The 23,499-nt window shown below is 39.3% G+C and overlaps 1 protein-coding gene across 1 annotated transcript in view; it reads right to left on the bottom strand.

Annotated features, from left to right (window-relative positions):
* Window positions 1-23,499, bottom strand: part of LOC127569407 (teneurin-2-like) — a 603,649-nt gene that overhangs the window by 194,650 nt on the left and 385,500 nt on the right. The window contains 1 exon segment of the mRNA XM_052014021.1: window positions 15,739-15,973. Coding sequence (XP_051869981.1) covers window positions 15,739-15,973 — 235 coding nt within the window.

The following is a 23,499-nucleotide window of genomic DNA, read 5'->3' as shown; positions in this document are numbered from 1 at the left end:
CCGTCGCTGTCTGTAAGGAGTTTGTGCGTTCTCCCGTGTCTGCGTGGGTTTCCTCTGGGTGCTCCGGTTTCCTCCCACATTCTAAAGACGTATGGGTAGGTTAATTTGGGAGTTTAAAATGGGCGGCGCGGACTCGTTGGGCCAGAAGGGCCTGTTACCACGCTGTAAATAAAATTTAAAAAAAAATACTCTTAATGAAACTGGATCTTTTTTTTAGAAAGGTTCTTGATAATCTCTGCTGCACTGCAATGGTGGTGGTGCTATAAAGGGATGGGGTGGGCGGGGGGAAAGAGGATTGGTTTTGGGATTTTGAGTGTGTTGGTGGGGGTAGAAAATGACCACTTTTTACCAGTTATTAAACTAGAAAGTGAGGGTAGAGATCGGGAAGCAAGGTGTAGGAAGAGACTTATCAAAAATTAAATTAATTATTTCAGCTACTGTGGCACCTTGACATTCAGTTGATAAAGCTGTGCACTTATTAAAATGCTGTGTCTTTGCTTCACAGCTGCATGTTCTTGGTTCCAGCCCGTTTTCCAGGTGCTTGCTTAGGTGCTTGAAATTTATATGCAGTGGCATTAATTTCCAGCACCAGTTGCCTATGTAGCTGAAGGAGATGTTCATCTTTACTTTGAGACCCTTATTGTTCCTGGCAGCTTTAGGGATCCCTTGAACTTAATCTGTGTTGTTTTACTATGAACTCCAAAGACTGGGCACAAATCTAGAAAACTAGTTTTTCTTTTCTTCTTGCATCCACTGGCCCAGAAGCACATACAGTTTGCTTAATCAAAGCAATCCATTCAGCCAGAAACCATGGAGGTGACCACACCAGCTTCAAGCACCAAAAAAAGAAAAAAAAATATTCTCCTATGTAAGCACTGAGGGCTATTAAATGCTGGCCTCACAAGCAATGGCGATGTCCCATGAAAGAATGAAAAAAAATGGTTCAGAAATAGATGCTAATTTACAGATAGCATTTTCTTATTCAAAATCAAAGCAGGCTGCAGCTACACACATTCTCTCAGGACAGAAAATTGTGAAGAGTCCAATAACTCTCAAAATAAATGCACCGGAGAAGCCAAACATTTAATGAATTACTACATTTTAAAGGGCAAGTTTTTTGACGGTGATTTTAAAAGGGGAGCTCGCTACCAGCACAATCGCAAAAGTATGCTGTTATAAGTGTCGAATGCTGCTTTCAAAATCCTGTCTGTCATTCCCAAAGATACGACGAGTTATCTGCAAAGTGAAATAATCCTGCAGGTTATTGAGTTTGCATGTTGCAATTTTGTGGGATTGCGGATATGGACAAAACGAGGCAAAGCAATCTCACAGGAGTGGCAAGGTGTACCTAATGGATCTTTTTTAAATGTGTTGCATTACATAACGTGCACTACTGAGAGGGAGTTCAGCTCAACCCAATAAACGCTCAACATCATACATCAAATTAATCAGCCCACAGAGCTGGGCTGAATTAGCAACCGGCAGAAAACCTCTCAACTATCTCAGGCTTGACAGACTACACAGGCTTAAAAACTGGAGCTAACAAACTCAACATCACCCCATTGTACTGTTCAGTAATCACAGGAAAACTCATTTTATCTCTTATTTCCAGTTTGCCAATTGGACATTTCTCAATATGCCATTTTCATGCATGAGATGAGAGAATCTTAAACGTTGGCACATTGGATTTGAAGGCAATTTACCCAAGTGCAAGCTAAGGGAACAATTTTTGATTTTTATGCTCAGGTCTCAGATTGGTAATGGTAGGGAGCTGGAAAGAGACTTCAGTGTAGGCAAGAAACTCACCACTGTGGGGGAAAAAGAATCGCTGTGGGCAGATATAGTTAATCAGGTTGGTGGTCTGGAGAGCTAAGATTGTTGCAATGGTGGTGGGGGGGCGGGGGGGGGGGTGGTGGGGAGGGGATACCCAGCAGTTGCAAGTAATTTTTATATGGGGCCAATAGAACCATTTGTTTAACCTAACAAGAATCAATGGCAAAGCTTTTTCACTTTTTCTTTGGGAAACTTTCATTTCAAAGGTTGCTGCCCTGAGCTCTCAATGAGTGCAGATTTTGTATAGTTGAAGACCAAAACTGCAGAGCAATTTTGCACATGGCAAGGGGCTTGATTTACCTTCTGTGTATCGACTTTTTTTTCATTTCAGGGAAGATACATATTCTTTCACTAAGAGTATCCACTGATTCAGTCCTATGTGGTCAAATCATTCTGCAATTTTTATTTCAAAATGAAGTGTAAATTTATTATGAGAAATAGACATTTATGAAGTGATAGAATTTTGCTTCGTGCGAGATGGAAACCAACAAAGTTTTGTACTTTATTGTGTGATTAAACATCTTGTTACGGACTCAGTGAAAGTCCCTTTAAGATAGAGAGTGTGTGTGTATGTGTGTGTGGGGCGTGCTTACGTCAATAGAAGATAAAGGACGTAATGACGTTGTTGAAGAAGTTAGAAGAAGAAGAAGAAGGAGAGAGAGAGAGAGAGAGAAGGGAGAGAGACACCAGCCTGCTTGTTTTCTCTATCGATGGATGAGAAACAATAACTGTGTTTGCTACTGAAATCCATGTATGGAAGTTGGAAGTAATCCGGTGGAGTTCACTTTGTTGCTGACCTGTAGAAGGAAACAGGTATTTGTGTGTGGACGACCACGATTCGGATGCTTTTCAGGGTGAGGAAGTCACTACCGAGTAAACGCTGGAGTGTCGTTTGGGTTCCATCATGGAACATTTGGATTTCGTATTTACTCTCCCTATGTTTCTCTACGTCTACGTCTTATCTTCAGACAATGGTGGTTGTTGAAGAAGCCCTTGCTCATGTTTCACCTTATGGCTTGCGGAACTGAACTTTAAGAACCATTCCGGAACTGGGAGTTTTGGACTTTGTCACACACACACACGACGAGTTTAGTTTTGGGGTTAACATTCGAGGTTTAACATTTTTGAATTCTAACATACTAACATTTTTACTTTTATTTTACGTATTATCATAAGTAGTGATTAATAAAATAGTTTTTAACACTAAATCATGCTCAGTGTGTTTCTTTTGTTGCTGGTTCGTGACAATCTTGACTGTTGCAGCCCTTGCTGCTACAGGAACCTTGTTCCTTGTCTCCTTGTTTAACTTGAATTTACAGTATATATTCCCTGAAACTCACATCCATTCTACAAAGAGAGATATAATCCAGAATAATTCAATCTGAATCAAAATGTCATTGGAACACTTAAAGAAAATTAAGAAAAAAATATTAAAGTTTAAGAAAGTCGATTTAATTTACATAAAGTTTAAATCAGCAGAGTCTGTTCAAAAAAAGTCTCATTGTAAAGTGTGAAATTCACTCTGTGGGACCCACTATTTCTTGAGCCAACATATTAATGCATCAAAGACAACAATGCAGGACTGCTCAGTTAGCTAGGCTTTTACTTAAGAGTTCCAGACATCCATTATCAAGCTATTTTCTGCGCATGCCTGGATTGAAGGTTGCACTGACAGCAATGTCTATCATTGAGGGTTTTATATGGAGCCATATGCTCCCTTCATCACTGTTGTGTGTGTGGATTGAAGTCCAGGATTTGGCTTGCTGACTCATAGAGATCAGTAGCAGGTCCCACAGTGTATCAAAGATTTGTAAGTGCCTGATAATATGAAAAAAAGTCCAAGTTTATTTTGATGTAGTATCAGGTGAAGTAGACAATGACAAGGACTCTACTCCTTTTCTATTAGTTCCACACCTTGCCATCTGGTTGCAGTGTCCCTCTCCCCACAAATCAAGAGCTCGGTTCAGCTCAAGCACACTGAATAATGGAGTGTTTCTCACAGGGTGACACTTTTTCTGAGTCACACACAATCCTAACCTGGAAATTTGTTGCTGCTCCTTCACTATTGTTGAACCAAAACTCAAGGGCTCCTATCTGACAGAGTCTTTTCACCGATTCAAGTAAGTACTTCCCCACTCTTCAATATAAATCTCAAGCAAGAGCAGAAGATTTGAAAATATACAGCAGGTCAGTCAGCAGATGCAAAAAACATGAGTGACAATACATTGGACGTACACCCTTTCACAGTTCTGATGGAGGACACATGCTAACATGCAATCACTTTAATGGCAAGATTTGGATGCACAGGAAGACCTCAGGAGTGAAGATCATGAATGGCTGAAATCAAGAGGCAAAAGCCATAGTAAGAGGCTAACAGAACTTTCAATTTTATGAGTACATGAATAACGAGGTAATGATGAATACACACAGAACAAAGGTTAAATCCCAGATAGAGTGCTGACTGCATCTTGTCTTAGAAAAGACAATATTCAGCAGATTGTAACAGGGTAAATGCCTGGAAGGGAATATTAGAGACTTTTGGTGTATTTCCACTGGCATAGCAAGGGCTAAGAACAAAATTAATTGAAAGATTTTAAGAAAAGTGTTTTGACTGAATGAATGATAAAAACATTATTTCTTCTGGTTGAGGAGCTGGTGACAAAAACTCATAGCATATTGAACAGAGAACAGTGCAGCACAGGAACAGGCCCTTCAGCCGGCAATGTCTGTGCCAACCATACCAAACTAACTAATTTCAGCTGCCTGCACAAGGTTTGTATCCCTCGATTCTCTGCCTGCTCATGTACCTGTCTAAATACCTCTTAAACGTCACTATTGTATCTGCTTCCACTGCCTCCCTGGCAGCATGCTCAAAGCACCTACCACTCTCTGTGTAAAAGAATTTGCCTCGTAACTCTCCTTTAAACTTTCCCCCTCTCACCTTAAAGCTATGCCCTCTAGTATTTGACATTTCCACCCTTGGAAAAAGACTCTGACCATCTACCCTATCAATGCCTCTCAGAATTTTACATACCTCGATCAGGTTGCCCCTCAACCTCCGATGCTACAGAAAAAACAACCTAAATTTGTCCAAAGTCTCCTTGCAGCTGATACTCTCTAACCAAGGCAACATATGGACAGGCACTGTAGTGTAGTGGTTAGCGTAATGCTTTACAGCGCCAGCGACCTGGGTTCAATTCTGGCCACTGTCTGTAAGGAGTTTGTACGTTCTCCCTGTATCTGCGTGAGTTTCCTCCAGGTGCTCCAGTTTCCTCGCACATTCTAAAGACGTACAGGTTAGGAAGTCATGGGCATGCTATGTTGGCACCAGAAGCGTGGCGACACTTGCGGGCTGACCCCAGAACACTCTACACAAAAGATGCTTTTCACTGTGTGTTTTGATGTACGTGTGACTAATAAAGATATCTTATCTTATCCTGGTGAATTCCTTCTGCAACCTCTTGGTTTTCAATATCAGGATGTGATAGGGGATCGGGAGTTCAGGATCATGATCAGCAGGCGGGGAATGGGTCACAATCTTGATCAGGTGGTGAAGGAGAATAAAGCAAGTATCAAGACAAGATACAGTCATGGGGAGCTTGAAGGAGATTAACAAGAGTGGGGTAAATATAAAATTTACAGGGAATCTATCAGTGGAAGGTTCCAACTGAAGGACTACACTGCCCTGAACTTTGTCGGGCAGGTTCCATTTCCTATGTTACCAACCCGTGCTGCACAAGTGGCCTCTCCATCTGTAAGGAACATAGAAACATAGAACAGTGCAGCACAGAACAGGCCCTTCGGCCCACAATGTTGTGCTGACATAGCTATTCCCTCCTACCTACAGAATGCACATATCCCTCTATTTTCTTCTCATTCATGTGCCCATCCAAGCCCCTCTTAAAAGCCCCCAATGAAATTGCTTCCACCACCCTTTCAGGCAACGCATTCCAGGCATCCACTACTCTCTCAGTAAAAAAACATACCCATCATGTCTCTTCTGAACCTACCCCCTCTCACCTTAAATGCATGCCCTCTGGTATTGGAATACATATATATTGCACATCCATCTGCCCAAATAATGCTTATGGCAGTGGAGGTGCATTATATCATGCATATGTCCAGGTACTTCCACTCTGAAGTGAGTCTTTCTTTTGGTAGACCTAGACCAACATTTCGCAAAACATGTAGCAATGGCTTTTACTGGAATAAAACAAAATTCTGCTATAAATATCCTGTGATGCCTAACATTTTTAGACCCATATCTCAGAATGCAGTGTTTTTGGTGACAAACTGGGCAGTATTTGTAAAGACCTTAAGGAAAACAGAAAGGTGAAGACAAAAGAAGAGAAACAAAGGACTGCAGATGCTGGAATCTAGATGAAAAACACTATGATGCTGGAGGAACTCAGCAGGCCAGGCAGCATCTGTGGAGAAAAGTAGGCAGTCAACACTTTGGGTCAGGACCCTTCCTAACCTGAAGCGTTGACTGACTACTTTTCTCCACGGATGCTACCTGGCCTGCTGATTTCCTCCAGCATCAGAGTGTTTTTCATCAAGATGAATACAAACATCACTTGAATGGAACTGAAAATATATTGAACAGAGTTTGTTATCGATACAGAGAAATAATATCAGGACTGGATCTGATCCTGAGATAGTTGTATGACCCTCATATCCAAAGAGATTTCAGGGGTGTTATTTGATCAGACTTAAGAATTAATATTGCTGAATTGTTCCTGCTTTACCATTATCCTCAATAAGCACCAAAGATTTTTGGCTCTGAAGCAGGACTCTTAAAAGCTATATTTTAACTGAATTTCATAAGTAATACATGGGATATCCTTTTGTTTCAACCTGATTGTGTTACCAGAGGGAGATTCACTGAAAACCAAATATCTAATCCAATAATTCTACCGTACTTATATCAATACTTGCTCCACAAACAAGCAGTAATTTCTTAATAAGCTCGATCTGGCACAGTAAGCTGCATTCTGATTCAGCTTACTGGAGAATTTTAAAATATTTCTTTGTTTAAAAATTGCTCAAACTTTCTGTACAAGAGTAATGTACATCTCAGATAAATAGAGACCATGCGACAGTGATCCTGATGCTTGACGTAAATATATTAGGATTATATTGTCAGATAGCATAGTTGAGGTACAATTTCTGCATTTAGTCTGTGTTAATTGGTTCTCTTAGCATGGTAAGAAATTAACTGGTAAAAACAGGTATTTCCTCAGACTTAATCCTTTCACTGAATCAGATTCAATTTTGTTGGGAGAAAATCAATATGAAAGAACAGCAACACAAATATTAAACAGGAAGTATCTGCCAAGTGCCTTAAGAATTCTCAGCCTGCAAAGAAATATATTGGAACCATCAAACTTAACTTCAAAAGAATGCCAAGAATATCTTTCAGTTCTCAATAGGGGCACATGGTATTAAATTTAGAGAGGGAAAAATAACAAAAGAAGGCGTTTTGGATAAAGCTGAATCCTAATAAATACATAACTAGTTTGCCAGGAAATGTTATGCTGAGATCAGGAAGGATTTTCGTAAACTGCAGATAAAAACTGCCAATTTGCAAATAATTGGCCTGCAATCTGTTTGATCAGTAATTCAACAATTGAATCTAAACAAAAACAGGAACAAAAATGAACAAAAATTTGCATATCGCAATGAATAAGATGTTTACTTGGCTCCTGGCCTCCAACTGATGAACTTATCTATTATCCTTCAGCCATGCACGTAATGGAAAAGGAAAATTTTCAACATGATTATAATTTTATGAAATGGGACAGGAGTTGGGGTTTGTACACTGAAACAACCTTTTTGAAATTCACTTTTCAGGATACAAGTACTGCCAGTGAGGCCAGCATTTATTGCTGATCAGTAATTGTTCTTGTAAAGGCAACAATAAACCACAATGGAGTGAATTTAAGACATGGTAATTCTGTAAAATGGGACTGATTGTGCCAAAAGAACCCTTAGATCTTAAATGGTATAGTGTAGCTTTGATGCTGCAGTGGTAATATCTTTCCTTGCACATGTGGTTTCTGATTGTACTGTATTCAGCTTTTTACATATTTCAAACCATGAAGGAGCTATGAATCATTATTTTTTCAGTATGTAACAAGAAAATCTTGTTACTATCAGGCAACTAGACTTCACACATTGAGAGTCAAGTGGTTACTCAATTTTACTACGAGAAGTTTCTGCTGAGAATCAGTGTCTTTGGGGTGAGCTTTTGAAGCAGTAGGTCAAACAGAATTGGGACTGTTTGAATTCATTTAATTCAAGAAGTATTCAAATTGCACTTGACATTCCTGCCCGTTCTAGATAAGAGCATCTGCAGGATTATACAAACAGAGTGAGTGCCTTGAATGCAAAAATGTTCTTTGTGCTGACATGATTAAAAGCTAAGAAACAACTTTTTAATTTTTTTATTGCATTTATCAAGAGTCTTAATTTCCCTTATTTGTGGGCCATGTACTATCTGGAGCCCAAAACATGACAGAATTATTTCTTACTGGGCTAGATTAAAAAAAACTTCTCTGAGTTCTTCCTTTGAACTCTGCTCCTTCTGTGCAATAGCTCCGCTGCTACATAGTATCCCGTTGGCACTGAAATTTGCCTGGATCATAGGTCCAGAATTGTGTACTGCCTCATCTTTGTTATTGGTGGTTCTTCAAGATGCTATGCTCCACGTTCTGTCTTTCTCTACAGTTGATTTCAATTTCCTTACTATATTTAAGATTAAGTACCTAGTTTCAACATGAAAATCCTGCCCTTAGTTATGTTGTAACTGCACAAATTCTTGATTAAATGGCAGCCTGCTAAATAGCTTTTGAAATAAGTCGTGTTAAGCTACCTTAATACGAACACAAACCGGAAAAATGCATGAAATAATATTTAGGACACACCTGAAGTCAAAAAAAAAATCACAGGAACAATTAAGATGAAATCCAGATTATTTTACATATGTGCTTTGTAAATAAATTGATAATTTATAAGGTTGTTTTATAAACAAAGCCATGTCCTAACGACAATCACAAACATTCGCAATCTCACAAATATAAGCAAGTTAAAATGAATCTTAAGGAGAAAAGACAGAGCATGACGTAAGTTTCAGATCTCCATGTTTGAACCAAAATAGTTTATACGGAACTTTGTAGGGGCGTTCAAGCTTATGAGTTTGCTAAGCTATATCCAAATTATTTACACTGAGTGTTGAATCAGTGACAAGAAGACACAGAGTTAGTGTTATCATCAAAATAATGAAGGCTGTTTTTGGAGATTCTTTATCAGCAAAGGATTCTGAGACATGAAATGGTGTCCAAATAGCTCTTAAAAGTGGAAAAATATTTGAAAAATAACTTAAAGGTATGAGATTAAAAAAAACACCAAAAGGAGTAAGACTAAAGGATCATCTTTTTGGTAACAGGGACTATTGTTGAATGGCATTCTTGGTTGTAACAATTTAACATTCATCTCCCAGACACTTTGGTGAAGCTCATTCTGCTTTGCACTGGTTTAGAGTTCTGCAATTTTTATTGAGGTCTCCAAGTAAGGGTCAAGGTATATCACACAAAGTAAGTTTGGGAATGGGTCAAAGCAATGCCATGGTTTAAATTGCCTAAAGATTACTGGAGAAGAAAGATTCCCAGAGGTCGAACTTCTATTAACGTTTGGGTGCAAGGAAAGGATAAATTAGGATGGAATACATGATGATAATTTTTTGTTTGACTGCAGCAAGGTTACAGCTATCAAATATAGCATTCTGACATATTTACCATTAAGCAGAAACAATGGTCTAGATACCAAGAGGAATGAACTATATGAGTGTAGTTTGGGATAAATGGACAAAATAATTTGGGCAGGAGACTTGAAGCCAAGGCATTCCTAACTCCACACATGAACATTTTTGTTATTGACAAACTCCCTATTTGAAAGCAAGCCTGATTAACAATCTTGGCTTCCAGTCAAGCATGAGGGAATCCACAATTGGTCTGATTCATGACTCTGTGAGGGGCTGTCACTAATCCTGGGGTGGCTGTCTGATCCTCAGATCTGGGGAGGAAAGTGGTGGTGGGGGAAAGTGGCTTGTTTGACCTTTCAGGATCTTCAACATAAAGTTGGGTCCAATTCTGAGGGAGGTTTGATCCTGGACTCCGGAGATCTATGTATTGGTCAGGGGTCAGTTGGTGCTTGATGGCAGATGGCAGGTTAGTGCTACATGCGGACTGGATAGAGGCACACCTGCTTCACTTGGCTTACAAGGAGTGTTGCAAGGGCACTTTTCTACTTCATCAGAATTAATCCTGTTATACTGGCTTAAAATTACAGCCCCTCACAGGGTCATGAATCAGACCAATTGTGGATTCCCTCATGTTTGACTGGAAGCCAAGATTGTTAATCAGGCTTGCTTTCAAACAGGGAGTTTGTCAATAACAAAAATGTCCATTTGTGGAATTAGGAATGCCTTGGCTTCAAGTCTCCTGCCCAAATTATTGTGTCCATTTATCCCAAACTACACTCACAATAGTTCATCCCTCTTGATATCTAGACCATTGTTTCTGCTTAGTGGTAAATATGTCACAATGCTATACTTGATAACTGTAACCTTGCTGCAGTCAAACAAAAAATTATCATTATGTATTCCATTCTAATTTATCCTTTCCTTGCACCCAAATGTTAACAGAAGTTTCACCTCTGGGAGTCTTTTTTCCTCCAGTAATCTTCAGGCAATTTAAACCATGGCATTGCCTTGACCCATTTCAAACTTATCTTGTGTGATATACCTCAAAACAAAGTATTTTGAGTAAATCAGTAGTGGATTGGCTGCCCACCACTTCTGTTAAACACGGTCGAGGGTGCATTGGTGAAAAATGGGGCATGAGTCAAACTCACTTTGGACTTCCTCAGACTTAACTGGAAAATGCTTACTTCTAGACTGGGAAGGCTTCAATAACAAAAAGGTCCCATGATGGAGTTAGGGATCCATGGGCTTCTAAGTTTCTTGCCCCTATTGCCCTACAACCCCACCCCTCTTCACTGCAACCCAACACCAAACCTCCACCCATAGAACATGTACTAACATCAGTTAAAGCTAGAATCTATCCCAGGAAGGAAATTTTAAGGGCACAACTATCAGATACAAAATCATTTAAATGAAGAGAAATTATATCAAAGATTTCATGAGAATGTGTTATGTAAATTTTATAAATCAGTCAATTGAAAAGGTAATCATAAAAAAATGTTATGCAAGGTGATGTTCTATCAAATGAACTTATGGAAGAAAGCATTTCTTCATTAATATTTAGCAAGTAACAAGTTAAGGATGTTGATCTATTTTGCATGAATCAGATTTAATAAAAAAAATTCTCTGCTCACAGGTGATATTTCACAGGTGAAACAGCTGAACCTTTTTTTGCCAAATCATTTCAAACATTCATTCCAGAGACAACATCAATCTTGTAAAAGTATCATTAAAAAGAGCTGACATTTTCAATGCTATGCTAATCATTTGCAAATCAATTTGAGTCTTTTTTTTCCACACCTTAAAATAAAAGCCACACTGCATGATCCCTGAATGGGTCATTAATTACCATTGTCAAAGTTACGCCTCCTTTCACTCATATTTTTCTGTGCTGACTCTTTAGGATATCCCTCCCTTGGCAGAAAGATTTCCTGTTACAGAACTCTGCCAGTGATACATTTTGACCACAGAAGACATGGGCCTGCAATAACAGTAGAACTTTTGCTGCATATTCAGGAATTCAGGAGAAACTCCTTTTCTTAATTAGTGGTAAGGGCGTGGCATCAACACAGAGGGAATAGCTGAGGAAAGCATAGACACACTTAGGGGAAAAAATTGATGAATACATGAGGGAGAAAGGAATAGAAGAGTATCCTGATGCAGTGAGCTGAAGAGGATGGAAGGAGGCTCTTGCAGAGCTTAATCGCTGGCATGGATCAGCTAAATGGCCTGTTTCTCTGCTATAATGAAATGTAGCAAATAATCTAACCCTCCCTTTGGGGAAGCATCCATCTTTTGCTTCCAATATTCCATCTTTTCACTGAGGGCAGACATGCACTGTATGGCATCTATGGGGGAGAATGAGCCATTTTCATCCTACTTTAGCCTAGTATAGTTGCAAGTCAGGAGTCTAATGATCTGGTTAATTATGATTTAAGAAGGTAAGACAATAATTTGAATGTGTTTTATGCACCAGAAGGAAAAAGCGAACAAAAAGATAAAAAAAAGGGAAACAGATTCCCTTTAAGGGCTGATGTGAAACCACTGTCTGAAAGCTGGTAGTGTCAATAAAGCAGCAGAATACCTCAATTTGCAAGATGGATTTTAAATGTGGCAGTGTGTAATTTATCATTTCAATTGGTTGTTGCTGCACAGTCTCTCCAGAGTCTTATCTGAAGAATTCCAATGCTTACAAATGGCCTCTAACACAACAAGGCCATCCTAACAAGTGCTGAGCAGCCCCCGATGACTGAAATGAGGCTGCTGCTAGTACTTACTGGTAATGTAGTGTCATGCAAGGCTCAAACACAACTTATTTTTTTCCCCCAGAAATAGAATTTCTTTTCTTGCAAATGGCAAATGAAATCTTCTCCTCCTGGGAAAAACATGCAATCCACACGAGATTAGAGATTCTGCTCTAATCTGTTCCCAATCTTTTGAAAAGTATTAGGGTGAGCCTATACCACTATGCAGGCTCCATCATCTTCTCTGTAAAGGAATCAACTGCTGCAGCACCAGTGGCCAGCCCTGCTCACAACAGGATTTCCATGTAGTTCAGCCTTAACAGTTAGATTCCCAAAATGCCATGAATCTATTTTTCCAATATATTTCAGACTTGCATCTGGAAGAATTTCGACAGAATTGAGAAAAGGATACCCTTCTTTTTATTCATCCAATAATTCATCAATCCATCAACAAATGAATAATGCCATATTAAGCAGAATAGTTTTCCAAAATGTCAGCGTAAACTTCTCATCTTCTAAGAGAGTCAAATACAGGAATACAGCACTAAATCTAAACACTGCCTTTTCACCATTCTGCCTGGAAAATAGGTTTTTTTTAATGTGCTAAGGCACCTTTGTGTGTATATTGGGTCACCCCAAAAGATCACAAATATACTGGCTGCTGACACGTGCTTCCACTCAATAAGTTGCATTCATTCCTGGCCTATCCAGGTCCTGCTTCTGGAACTTGGCCGCAAAGCAATCAGAGAATGGTGTTAGCCTTTAGAGGCCTCTTCCCATGGTAGATGGGTTGCACCAATGTACATTATGGTTGTTTCAATGGAGAAACAGGTCAGGGTGTGGAGCATGTTTGAAGTGAAGATATTAAGATACTTTCCAGGAGGGAGAACAACAAACAATGGAGCAGTGTTGCAAAAAATAGTTTGGAATCACTAGATATGTCAAGGTGACCCTTCCTGTAGACAGATCCATCCTATGCATTAATCAAGCTTTTAAATATATTTTAGAAAGTTATTTGTTTCATATCCTTCACTGAGGAAGAAACTGTCATGTATTGGAGGGAGAAGCACTTTCAGGCACAGCTTCTCACCAGACTCCTCACTGGAACACAACAGTTGATTTCTCGACCTAGGTTGGAATGGCTTCAACCATACATTGCTAAATGATTGATGTCATCAGGTGCTTGTATAATATAAGTAAAACATCAGATGCAATTGCATGGATTCCAACTGGAAATGGTCGGTCAAATTGCTCAATTTGTCCAATTTCACCTGAAAATGATTGCTTATGCAATTTACTGTGGACTATGCTGATTTTTGTACTGCAGAGCAATCAAAAAACCACCAGCACTCTACCTCTCCCCTCTCCACCTGGCATCATCTGCCCATCATTTCCCAACTCACCTGGTTCCACCTATCGCCTGCCAGTCCCTACCTCACCCCTCCGTCTCTCCTCTTAATCACTCCCCTCTACACTCTCAGTCCTGATGCAGGGTCTCCACCTGAAATGTTGTCCACCCCTTTGCCTCCACAGATGCTGCCTGACCTGCTGAATTCTTCCAGCAGTTTGTCTTTTGTGCTGCAAAAAAAAGCATGATGTGATCCAATTTCTGGGCCTTCGTTCATCAGTCACTCACATGGTCCACTGTGAAATATCCCACCTAGGTTGCAGACCAACTATCAACATGCATTGTAGAACTAACATTTGTGTTAGCAGAGCCAGTTGCTGAAGGTGATCTGAGGTAAGGGAGAGTATAACAGCATCTAGTGAAAACTGCTAAGGTGGCACAGAGACACTGGTAGTGGAGTTGCTGCCTCATAGCTCCAGCAACCTGGGTTTGATCCAGAATTAGGATGCCATCTGTTTGGAGTTTGCATACTTTCCCTGTAACTGAGTGGGTTTCCTCCAGCTGCTCCAGTTTCCTCCCACATCTCAAAGACATGCAGATTGGTAGATTGATTGGGCACTGTAAAAATTTCCCCTGGTGTAGATGGATGGCAGAATCTGGGAGGAATTGATGGGAATGTGGGAGAATACAGACTAATGGGATGAGTAAAGTATTAGCGTAAATGGATGCTTGATGGTCAGTGCATGCTTAATGGGCCAAAGAGCCTGTTCTGTGCCACATGAATCTATGAATGTTAATAAAAAGCAAACTCTTGCAATCATCTTATTACTCATTAAACGTCAATGTGCTGTTGAAGGTTTAATAAGCAGCAGTCTGCATATGTGCCTTGGCACGATTGAATGGGGTTCTGCCTCTAGAGGTCTTTGATCTTGTGTTGATTCATGTGACATGCCAGAAGGAAAACTGCTCAGAAATTTGTCTGCAACTTTTTCTCATGCAGGTAAGATAAGATATCTTTATTAGTCACATGTACATTGAAACACACAGCGAAATGCATGTTTTTGTGTAGAATGTTCTGGGGGCAGCCCACAAGTGTCGCCATGCTTCCGGCACCAACATAGCATGCCCACAACTTCCTAACCCGTACGTCTTTGAAATGTGGGAGGAAATTAGAGCACCCGGAGGAAACCCATGCAGACATGGGGAGAATGTACAAACTCCTTACAGACAGTGGCCGGAATTGAACCCAGGTCGCTGGCGCTGTAATAGTGTTACGCCAACCGCAACACTACCATGCCTGCGATCTACACTACCGCACCTGCCCTAATGTTACACTACCCTAATACACTACCACCTGTGCCCAGATCAATGTTAACAGGGGAAAGATTTAAAAGGGACCTGAGGGGAAAGTTTTTCACATAGAGGGTGGTGGGTACGTAGAACAAGCTGCCAGAGGAAGCTGTAGAGGTGAGTACAATTACAATATTTAAAACATATTTAGACAGTAACATGGATAGAACAGTCTTAGAGGGATATGGGCCAAACACAGGCATATCGAACTGGCTTGGATAGACATCTTAGCATGGACGAGTTAGGCTGAAGGGCCTGTTTCTGTGCTGTATAACTCTATGACACCTAGATTTCTGAAAAACATTCACTGATTTTTCTAAGGTATTCTGGAATTGCATCTTGGATTTCAATAGAATTGAGAATATATTATATTAACCACTAGAAACAGGTTATCCTGGATGACCTGACAAGTTTGATTGGGCTGCCTCTCACTGACTGTTGTCAGCTACGTAGATTGATTGTTTCAGGTGCTAATTGTTAAATGTATACTCGTCCATAATGAAAAATAATATTAGAATATAGAAGCTCATTCCCCACGGTGCTGATGTCTGTCATGAGTCAGGAGGTAGTCAAGAGAAGACACTGCATCACAAGAGGTGCTGGCAAAGTTGATTGGGTAATTGATTGAGATGCTATTAGATGTAATAAAACCCAGCAAGTCTGACCAACATATGTTAACAAAGAAGTTTCTCTTACAATACCTTGTCTCCAGTGGCACGTTGCTGTTAAGAACCCAGCTGTCCTGCAGCTGAACAGACTCTGGTGTCGTAGGCAAGTCATTGGGTGCAGCAGCAGGTGCGTGGATCTGGTTCCTTCTGTTTGTCAAAGAGTTCCTGTTGAGCGAGTTAGCAGACGAATGGTGGTGTGACAGCGTCTGGTTGTGAGGTGGCGGAAGAGGAGGTCGCAGAGTGGACTGACTGTGATGGTTTGGAGGACCTGTACAGATGGGAAGAACACAATGATTGGTCTGCTGTTAAGCCCACTCATACTTTACAGACTAAGTGGGAAAGTTTAAGAAAAACTTTTACAAATCTGTTGACATTTAATCCGTGGGGAAAAGTACTACCTAATTACCACAGGTTTCAAATAACTTGTTTACATTGTCTTTATTGAAATGTTGTTTCCCTGTAATTCCGTCAAATAAAGCTTCACAGTACTGCAGTACAAGACATGTAATCACAGACCTGCTGCGTTCATCCATTTTTGTTTCCCACATCTGGAAACTTGCTGTTCAACTCTGCCTTGCTGGTCTTTTTTTCAATGCTAAGCATTTATCTTTTTACCTAGATCACAAATAATCGCCTATTTAGGAATTTGTTTCAAGGCAACTTCATATCTCGGGGGTTCAGATGACATTGATAAACTGCTTAAGCTTTGCACCTGTGGTTTATGTCATCATCAGCCCCCTTCATCTGTTACTGACTTGTAACAAACTCCTTGCTACCTTTTATTCTCCAAGCACACATATGCCACCATGGATACTTGCAGGACTTCTGGTTGAAAATTCTAAAGCAGTTAATTTTGCGCCATGGAAATCCAAAGAGTACTCAAATTAAACTGAGCAGACTGCACAGAGTGAAGAAACAATTGGGTTAATGAGGAGCCCTGCTTGTCCTTAACAAGCTGAGGGAGATGTCAGAGTAATAAGCAGATTCTGAAGGAAGTATAACAAAGAGACTGTGGTGAGCATTTTGAATATTTTTAATTACAGGAGTGTGCTTCCCTGCTCATTTTCAATACTGCCAGGAACTTTGGAGGACAAATGTAAGAATATCATCTTTTGGTACTACAGAGCATTGTTCATGTAAATTGATTCAGAGTAAAGATTACATTATTTCATTACAGTAATAATATTGATGCTACAAACTTATTAAATATAGAGTACTGTACATGTAAGGATTAACCTTGATCTGGAATGCTGCTTGTCTCAATTGCCAAACATTATATAGGGAGATAACTTCACATTTAATAAACTTAGTTTAATAGGTGATATCCCTTCATGTGCCATGTGTATCTAATGTGCTCAGTAATGATTTGTTAGTTAGATAGATGGGGTAACAGTTATGCCTAATGATTGAATTGGGTTGTAAAATGAGATAGCTTATAGTCTATTTTTCAGGTAAGATATTATCTTAGTGGACCATTTTGTTTTAAGCAAACATTGCAAAAGCAGGTTTGAAGTGGCAAAATGTAATGCTAGGCTTTTCTTATCAGCAAATTGTCATGGAAAAACTGCAAGATCCAGATTACAGCCCCTTGTAGTTGTCAAATCCAGTACAGGATGTACGAATAATAAATAGGATATTGAAAATAAAACACAATCAAAATTTCCATAGGTCTTAAAATGACATTTTCCACACCAATGAATTCTGTTTTCGGAGCCATCTTTCAATCCCATCGGATGGTCAGGGAGGTAAAACAATTTAAGCCTCCTTAGCTGTCATTTTTATCATCATGGGCACAAGTTCTGCTGGATGCCAACATGCCACCTGTGGTGAGCTTTACTAGTTTCTTGGCTGGAATATTGACAAGATAATTTTGATGAAAATTATTCAGCAGTCTAGCTGTATTTACTTTGCTGGGTGGGGTTGATGATGGGGGAAGGGGGAAGCAGAGTGGGAGCTGGTGTGAAAATGCAATGAGAGGGTCCTTCAGCACCCACCCCCTATCAAAATCACCACCCCCACACTGTTTTCCTTTACCAAATTTTGCAGTGGGGTGGGGGTGTTGTATGGATAGTACAAGAGAAAAATGGAAAGAACAGAAGGAAATCCAAATAAAGAAACATCAAACAACACAAAAATTCATCGAAATAAAAAAATGGTCATTTCCCCTTTTAGCATTTTCTAGTGCTGCAAAGTGAAAGATCAACCCTTCACAAGCTAGGATCATTTGACTGATTTGTTGTGTTTTACAGCTAGAAACAAGAATAGGAAACAATAACAGTAATTTGTGCTTTGTGTTCTTAAAATGTTCTCCTTTTTAAACATACAAGGATTGAGATGAACATCCTTCATGAACTAATGCACAAATTGGACCTCGAAAGCACAATATCACAAACTCAGCATGTGTCCTCAAATATAATGGTAAACATTCTCACCTGCATCTCTACTGGTTCAGGTGGCTCGACCTTGTTTAAATGCAGCCACTCAAAGTGGTTAACAGTAGATAATTCAAAAATACACTGGGGAATGTCTTATCTGCTGTGAAGTCCTGCGACTTTCATCACAAAGCAAATTTTATTTAAAAGACCTTTTTATCTGGTCCAATGAATTCGGATTGTTTTTTCCACTAAAGATAGCACACCTCAGACACATCCTTTTAAAATTCTTGATAGGAACAATTCGATAGCCTTGAGCTCGGCTATGAAATTAGTAATAAAAAATTATTACATATGGCAGCTATTTCACAAGTTTTCTTACAGTCAAATTACTCCAAATTTGCAGGAAATAAAATCAGAACTCATTTTGTTTTACAGATTGTCTCACATTCTACACAGCCAATGTAGAACTTTACAGTGCAATTAATTTTGTTATGAAAGCTACAATTGTTTTCATAACCAGATCTTACAATTCATTCAGTTCAGGGACAGTGAAAGAACTCTTTACTTCTGTGGAGCACAACACTAGGAGGAAGCAATTCAGAATAGTTAACACACCTAGACAGTGGATAGGACCTTAGTTTAATATCTCATCCAATTGTAAGCATGTTTAACAATGAAACACTCAGTTTTATATGGAAGTGTCAGTCGAGATTCTGTGCTCCACTTTGGGACCTAGGGCTTGAGCCGACAAACTTTGTGGCAGACAGGCAAAAAAGCCAGTTCTGACACTGGGATATTAATTATTGGTAATTGTCATTATTATGAAATTATAGCTTCCTTTTGGGATGCAAAGGGAATTTACATTTTTTTACATTTGACACCTGTACAATGAAGTTATACAAATAGAAACATTATGCCTCTCGTTAGAATTATGTCCATTTTTGCAATAACTTCAGATATCTGCTTGGTTTCTTCTGCTCTTTTGGATGGATGTGTGTAATAAAATTTGTGTAGCCTTAAACGAATTCCTACATTGCAATAGTTTAACATCCTGAAATTTTTCACGGACAGTTGGCGGTGGGGGGTGCAGGGGCGCTTTTTTTGTTAGCTTAGAAAAAGCATAAGGTTTTTACATCTGTTGTAAATAATTCGCAATATAACACTGCTGCTAATCACTGATTAATTCTCTCGGTAATGGGAAAATAATAATTGCATTTCTATAGCACCTTTTGCAACTTCAAGATGTCACAATATGTTTTTGGAGTATAGCTACGTTAGTAACAGAGGAAATGTGGCAGTCAGTATGTGCACAGCAAGCTAAAATAACCAGCAATGTGGTAATGTCGAGGTAATCTGTTTTAGTAATCGTGTTCAAGGGATAAATATTGAGCAGAACACTGGAATAATTCCCTTACTCTTCTTCAGTATTGTACCATGGAGACTTTAATGTCCACTTGAGAGGTTAGGTGAAGCCTGTTTTACATCTCATCTCAAAGGTAACACCTCAAGTTTGGTTGAGCCAGCCTATATTTTTTTGCGCTGAAAGCATGAGAATGGAATTTAAACTCACAGTTTATGACATAGAAAATTAAACATAAATACACTGGTTCTTAAAAGTTTTTGTAGACTAAGGAACTAATGTCACTAATGTACCCATTGTATTAAAGACTAGGAAATCAGGCAGCTTCTGTGCACAATTTCAGGTCCCCACTTTGCCCGACATCGCACACATTTCCAGATGTGATACAATTCCCAGCCCCTCAAGTCTACAGAGGATAAAACATGGGAGGCCAGCCACGTTATAATAGCGTCTAGAGATAACAAAGGCATGGACAAGTGATTCAGCAGCAGAAGAGTTAAGGCAGGGCAGATTGGGACAATGTTGCAAAGGCAAAAATATTGAAGGTGTGGCTATGTAATCTGAAGCTTATTTAGGGTTCAGATATGACACTAAGATTAAAAGTAGATTGCGCTTTTGACAGGAAAAGAAAAGGGATTGGTGGCTAGAGCATATTTGGAATTTTTAAGCTCTTCTTTAAGTCTGCACTTAAGGTAAGGCCACTGGATATAATATTTATTAAACTCAACTCGATAATGCACTGCAGTAGGCAACAGAATTCTTCTATTGGATATATACACCTGAAAATGGCTATGGTGTATGTTTCTGTCCACTTAAACAAATATTGTTAGTTCTAATATCTGTTCAGCCAATGATTTGCTTTCCAATGAATTTAATCAATAGATCAAAAGTATTAGAATCCTTATTACTCCACAGCTTCTCATGTTTGTAAATGTGAATGGATATTCACAAAAATTGTAAAATACTACAACTTTAATTTGAGATTTTATAAGTAGCTAACTTTGTAGAGATAGTAATAATTTTAGAATGTACCAAATCCAACCATGTTTAGAGCTATGGACATTAACCCAGAGTGCTTGGGAAATTATGCTTTGTTGACTGTGTCTTGCAGCCAATAGCTCCCTTCAATTTGTTCCCTGAGGAAGTTATCAGTGTCCACTAATTGCAATTTGTTCTTCTCAGGTTTTTTTTTTGAGATCATTATGTCCTCATTACACAGAGGAAAGGTGGTAAATTTGTCAAGTTAAAATTCCTATCTTTGTGATTAAATAGATTCTCTATTTAATTTTTTTCCTTTCCTGTAACTTCCCCAGGTAGGCCCACCACACCAGTTCTTTATTCCCCTGATTTAGACTCTGCACATTTCTCTCCCTTTCAACCACCACAGTTAGGTGGACAAATCACTGAACTAACACCCATTCAGTGTGTGTTTGAGTCCCACCATGGCAGTTGAGGAATTTAAATTTGGTGAGTGAAATAAATCTGTATTTTCTTTATTGTAGCTTCAGTATCAGTAACTGTGCCAGATTGTTGTATAAGCCCATCTGGTTCACTAGTGTCAGTCAGGGAAGGAAATCTGGTCTGGCTTCTATGTAACTCTAGATCCAACAATGAGGCTGATCCTTAACTGTCTCCTCAGTTCTGAGGCAATGAGGGCTGACAATAAATGCCAACATCGCCTATGACATTTGCACCCACGAATGAATAAAAAGGAAATTCTTAAGTTTCTGCACATTGGGCTGGGGTAATGCAGAAAGCTAAGGTGCTTAGTATGGATACGACTGTGATGATTTAGACTTCTAAACTATTCCTTGGCCATTTCACAGGACTGTCTATCTTTCCATTACTCTGCAGAAAATGAGGTGTCTACCAGTTGTTCAAAAACCTCACAAGACTGTCAGCTGTGAACTGTGGCCCATTATTTGATCAACACCAAAAAGATGCCATATCTGATAATTTAAACTTGCATGTTATTCTCAATGTGGGTGGTTCCTTAGGTTTATTTCCCCCCAAAAAATTCACTGTCACTGATAGATTCATTTTCCTATCCAGCTAAAACAGATCTGACCCGACTTTTGCTCAGGGTCTGCCTGGCACTTGATGGGAATGAAATATTTCCTTGGCTGGTGGCTTTCTAGAGACTTGAGGGTCTTATATTTCTGCACACAGTCCCTGATGTCCCCGTTCATCCCTAGCCAGCAGACATTTCCTCCTGCTCTTTGGAGGCAATCTCCTACACTCTTATATGGGGAATGAACACTTTTTATTTTATCACAATTGACCTTGCACCTCTGACAATCAGGTCACATAGAGTGCCCAGTTCATCTCCCATGTGGAAAGATAGTGTGAGAATAGGTTCAACAGCAGGCTGTCTGATTCCATCTTATCTGAAACATGTACTTCAAGAACTATATCATATCATCTTGTCTGACAGCCACATCAACCTAATGCATCAGCAGCTGAGAGGCTGGAATGTGTCTCACTGTTTTGTCTCAAGGTCAATATGCTGAGCATGTGTTGTGTCCTTGAGATTCCCTTGGCTAAGTGTGTCAACTGCTGGCACATCTGCCTGGATAGTAGTGAACATTTACATTATATCCGTGCATCCTCACGGATATTCTCTGCAACTTTCTTAGTGCTCTGTGGAAGGGCTTTATGGTCTGCTACAATTCTTTACCCTTGTGACCAGTGAGATAGATGAACATCTTTACTTTCATTTGCTTTGGGTTATCTTTAGTAGCCAGCTCAATATACAAAGTGAAGTCTTCCTTCCACTCTTTCCTTTCTTTAGACAGATTATTTGCCTGGAAATCCAATGGCTTGAATGGCTTTATTTGTTCTATCATGTACTCTCTCCAATGAATCACATACATGCATACATGTGTTATCTCAATCAGGAGTAATTATGCCTGGCATTTAATATTCTAATTCAGCCATGGCATCCAAAGTTCATAATTTCAGCAACAATGTCTCAGTAGCTCCCTTATTTACTAATATTTATTGATAGTTTAATTTATCCAGTATATCGAATGGATTCAAAATATTATTAAATTAAATTATCAACAAAGGCTCTTTAGCCATGCAAAAGCTGATAGAGCCTGCAGATGTAGTTAAAACTGCATTCACTTGAACAATTTCATTCTGGGGCTTTCCTCACCAAATGTCATTGCAATACCAGAAAGCAGCTGGTTGCGTGAAACAATGCCTGAAGGGGTGACCACATTAACAAAATAATTATTGCACATGGAGAGATTTTACATATTTGAATGTCTGGTCTCAGGCCTCTGTTTACATTATAGTACTTGGCTACATGCAGGTATTTTTTTAAATGTCCTCTGCATAACTTACTGTGAGATTATTGTCTCTTCCCTTTTATTTTGGATGGGAAACAGTGGAAGAACTATATGGCCTTTATTTGTTGTGACCCTCCAACTGCAGAGTCAAGAATGGGAACTCCCATGTGGAAGATTAGCTCAAAGTCTGCATCCCATGACTCAGTATGTTGCCACCACTGTCATCTTTCTGCAAACAGGCTTTTTATGCTCTGTTATTTTAGACGTATTTTATTTACGTGGCATGATCAAGGAAAAATACTGAAGAGCCTCCCTGTGGTCATCATTCTAGCTATTGACTCACTTGACATTTCAAAAGCTAGAGTATATGGTAAGTTAAATGACAATAGAAGACAAATATCGTAATAAAAGAAGAAAATTAGAAAAAAAACACTGCTTTGAGAGTATTGTTATCAGCGGCAACAGCATTTTCAATGAATGTAATGTTTATGTCAGTTAAATGGCACAAAGTGTTGCAAGAACCACGTCAAAGAAGGTAAACAAAGAATCACAGATTAAAACAAATCACAGAATATCACCAGTGGGTGTACTGCCCCCTGCTTGAAAATAATGGCACAGAAGGCATAAATGTCATTTTAAAATGGTGAATACAATTGAATTTTGTTCAGGGATACAATCTATTTTTGAAAAGTCAGGTGACTTATTTATTTTGGCACTGATGGTAAGGGCAGAAATTCAAGAAGAACATTTCTGGAAAGCAATAGCT

Source organism: Pristis pectinata, chromosome 4 (assembly GCF_009764475.1).
Source record: "Pristis pectinata isolate sPriPec2 chromosome 4, sPriPec2.1.pri, whole genome shotgun sequence".
NCBI classification, from domain to species: domain Eukaryota; kingdom Metazoa; phylum Chordata; class Chondrichthyes; order Rhinopristiformes; family Pristidae; genus Pristis; species Pristis pectinata.
This window is presented reverse-complemented; position numbering and strand designations above follow the sequence as displayed.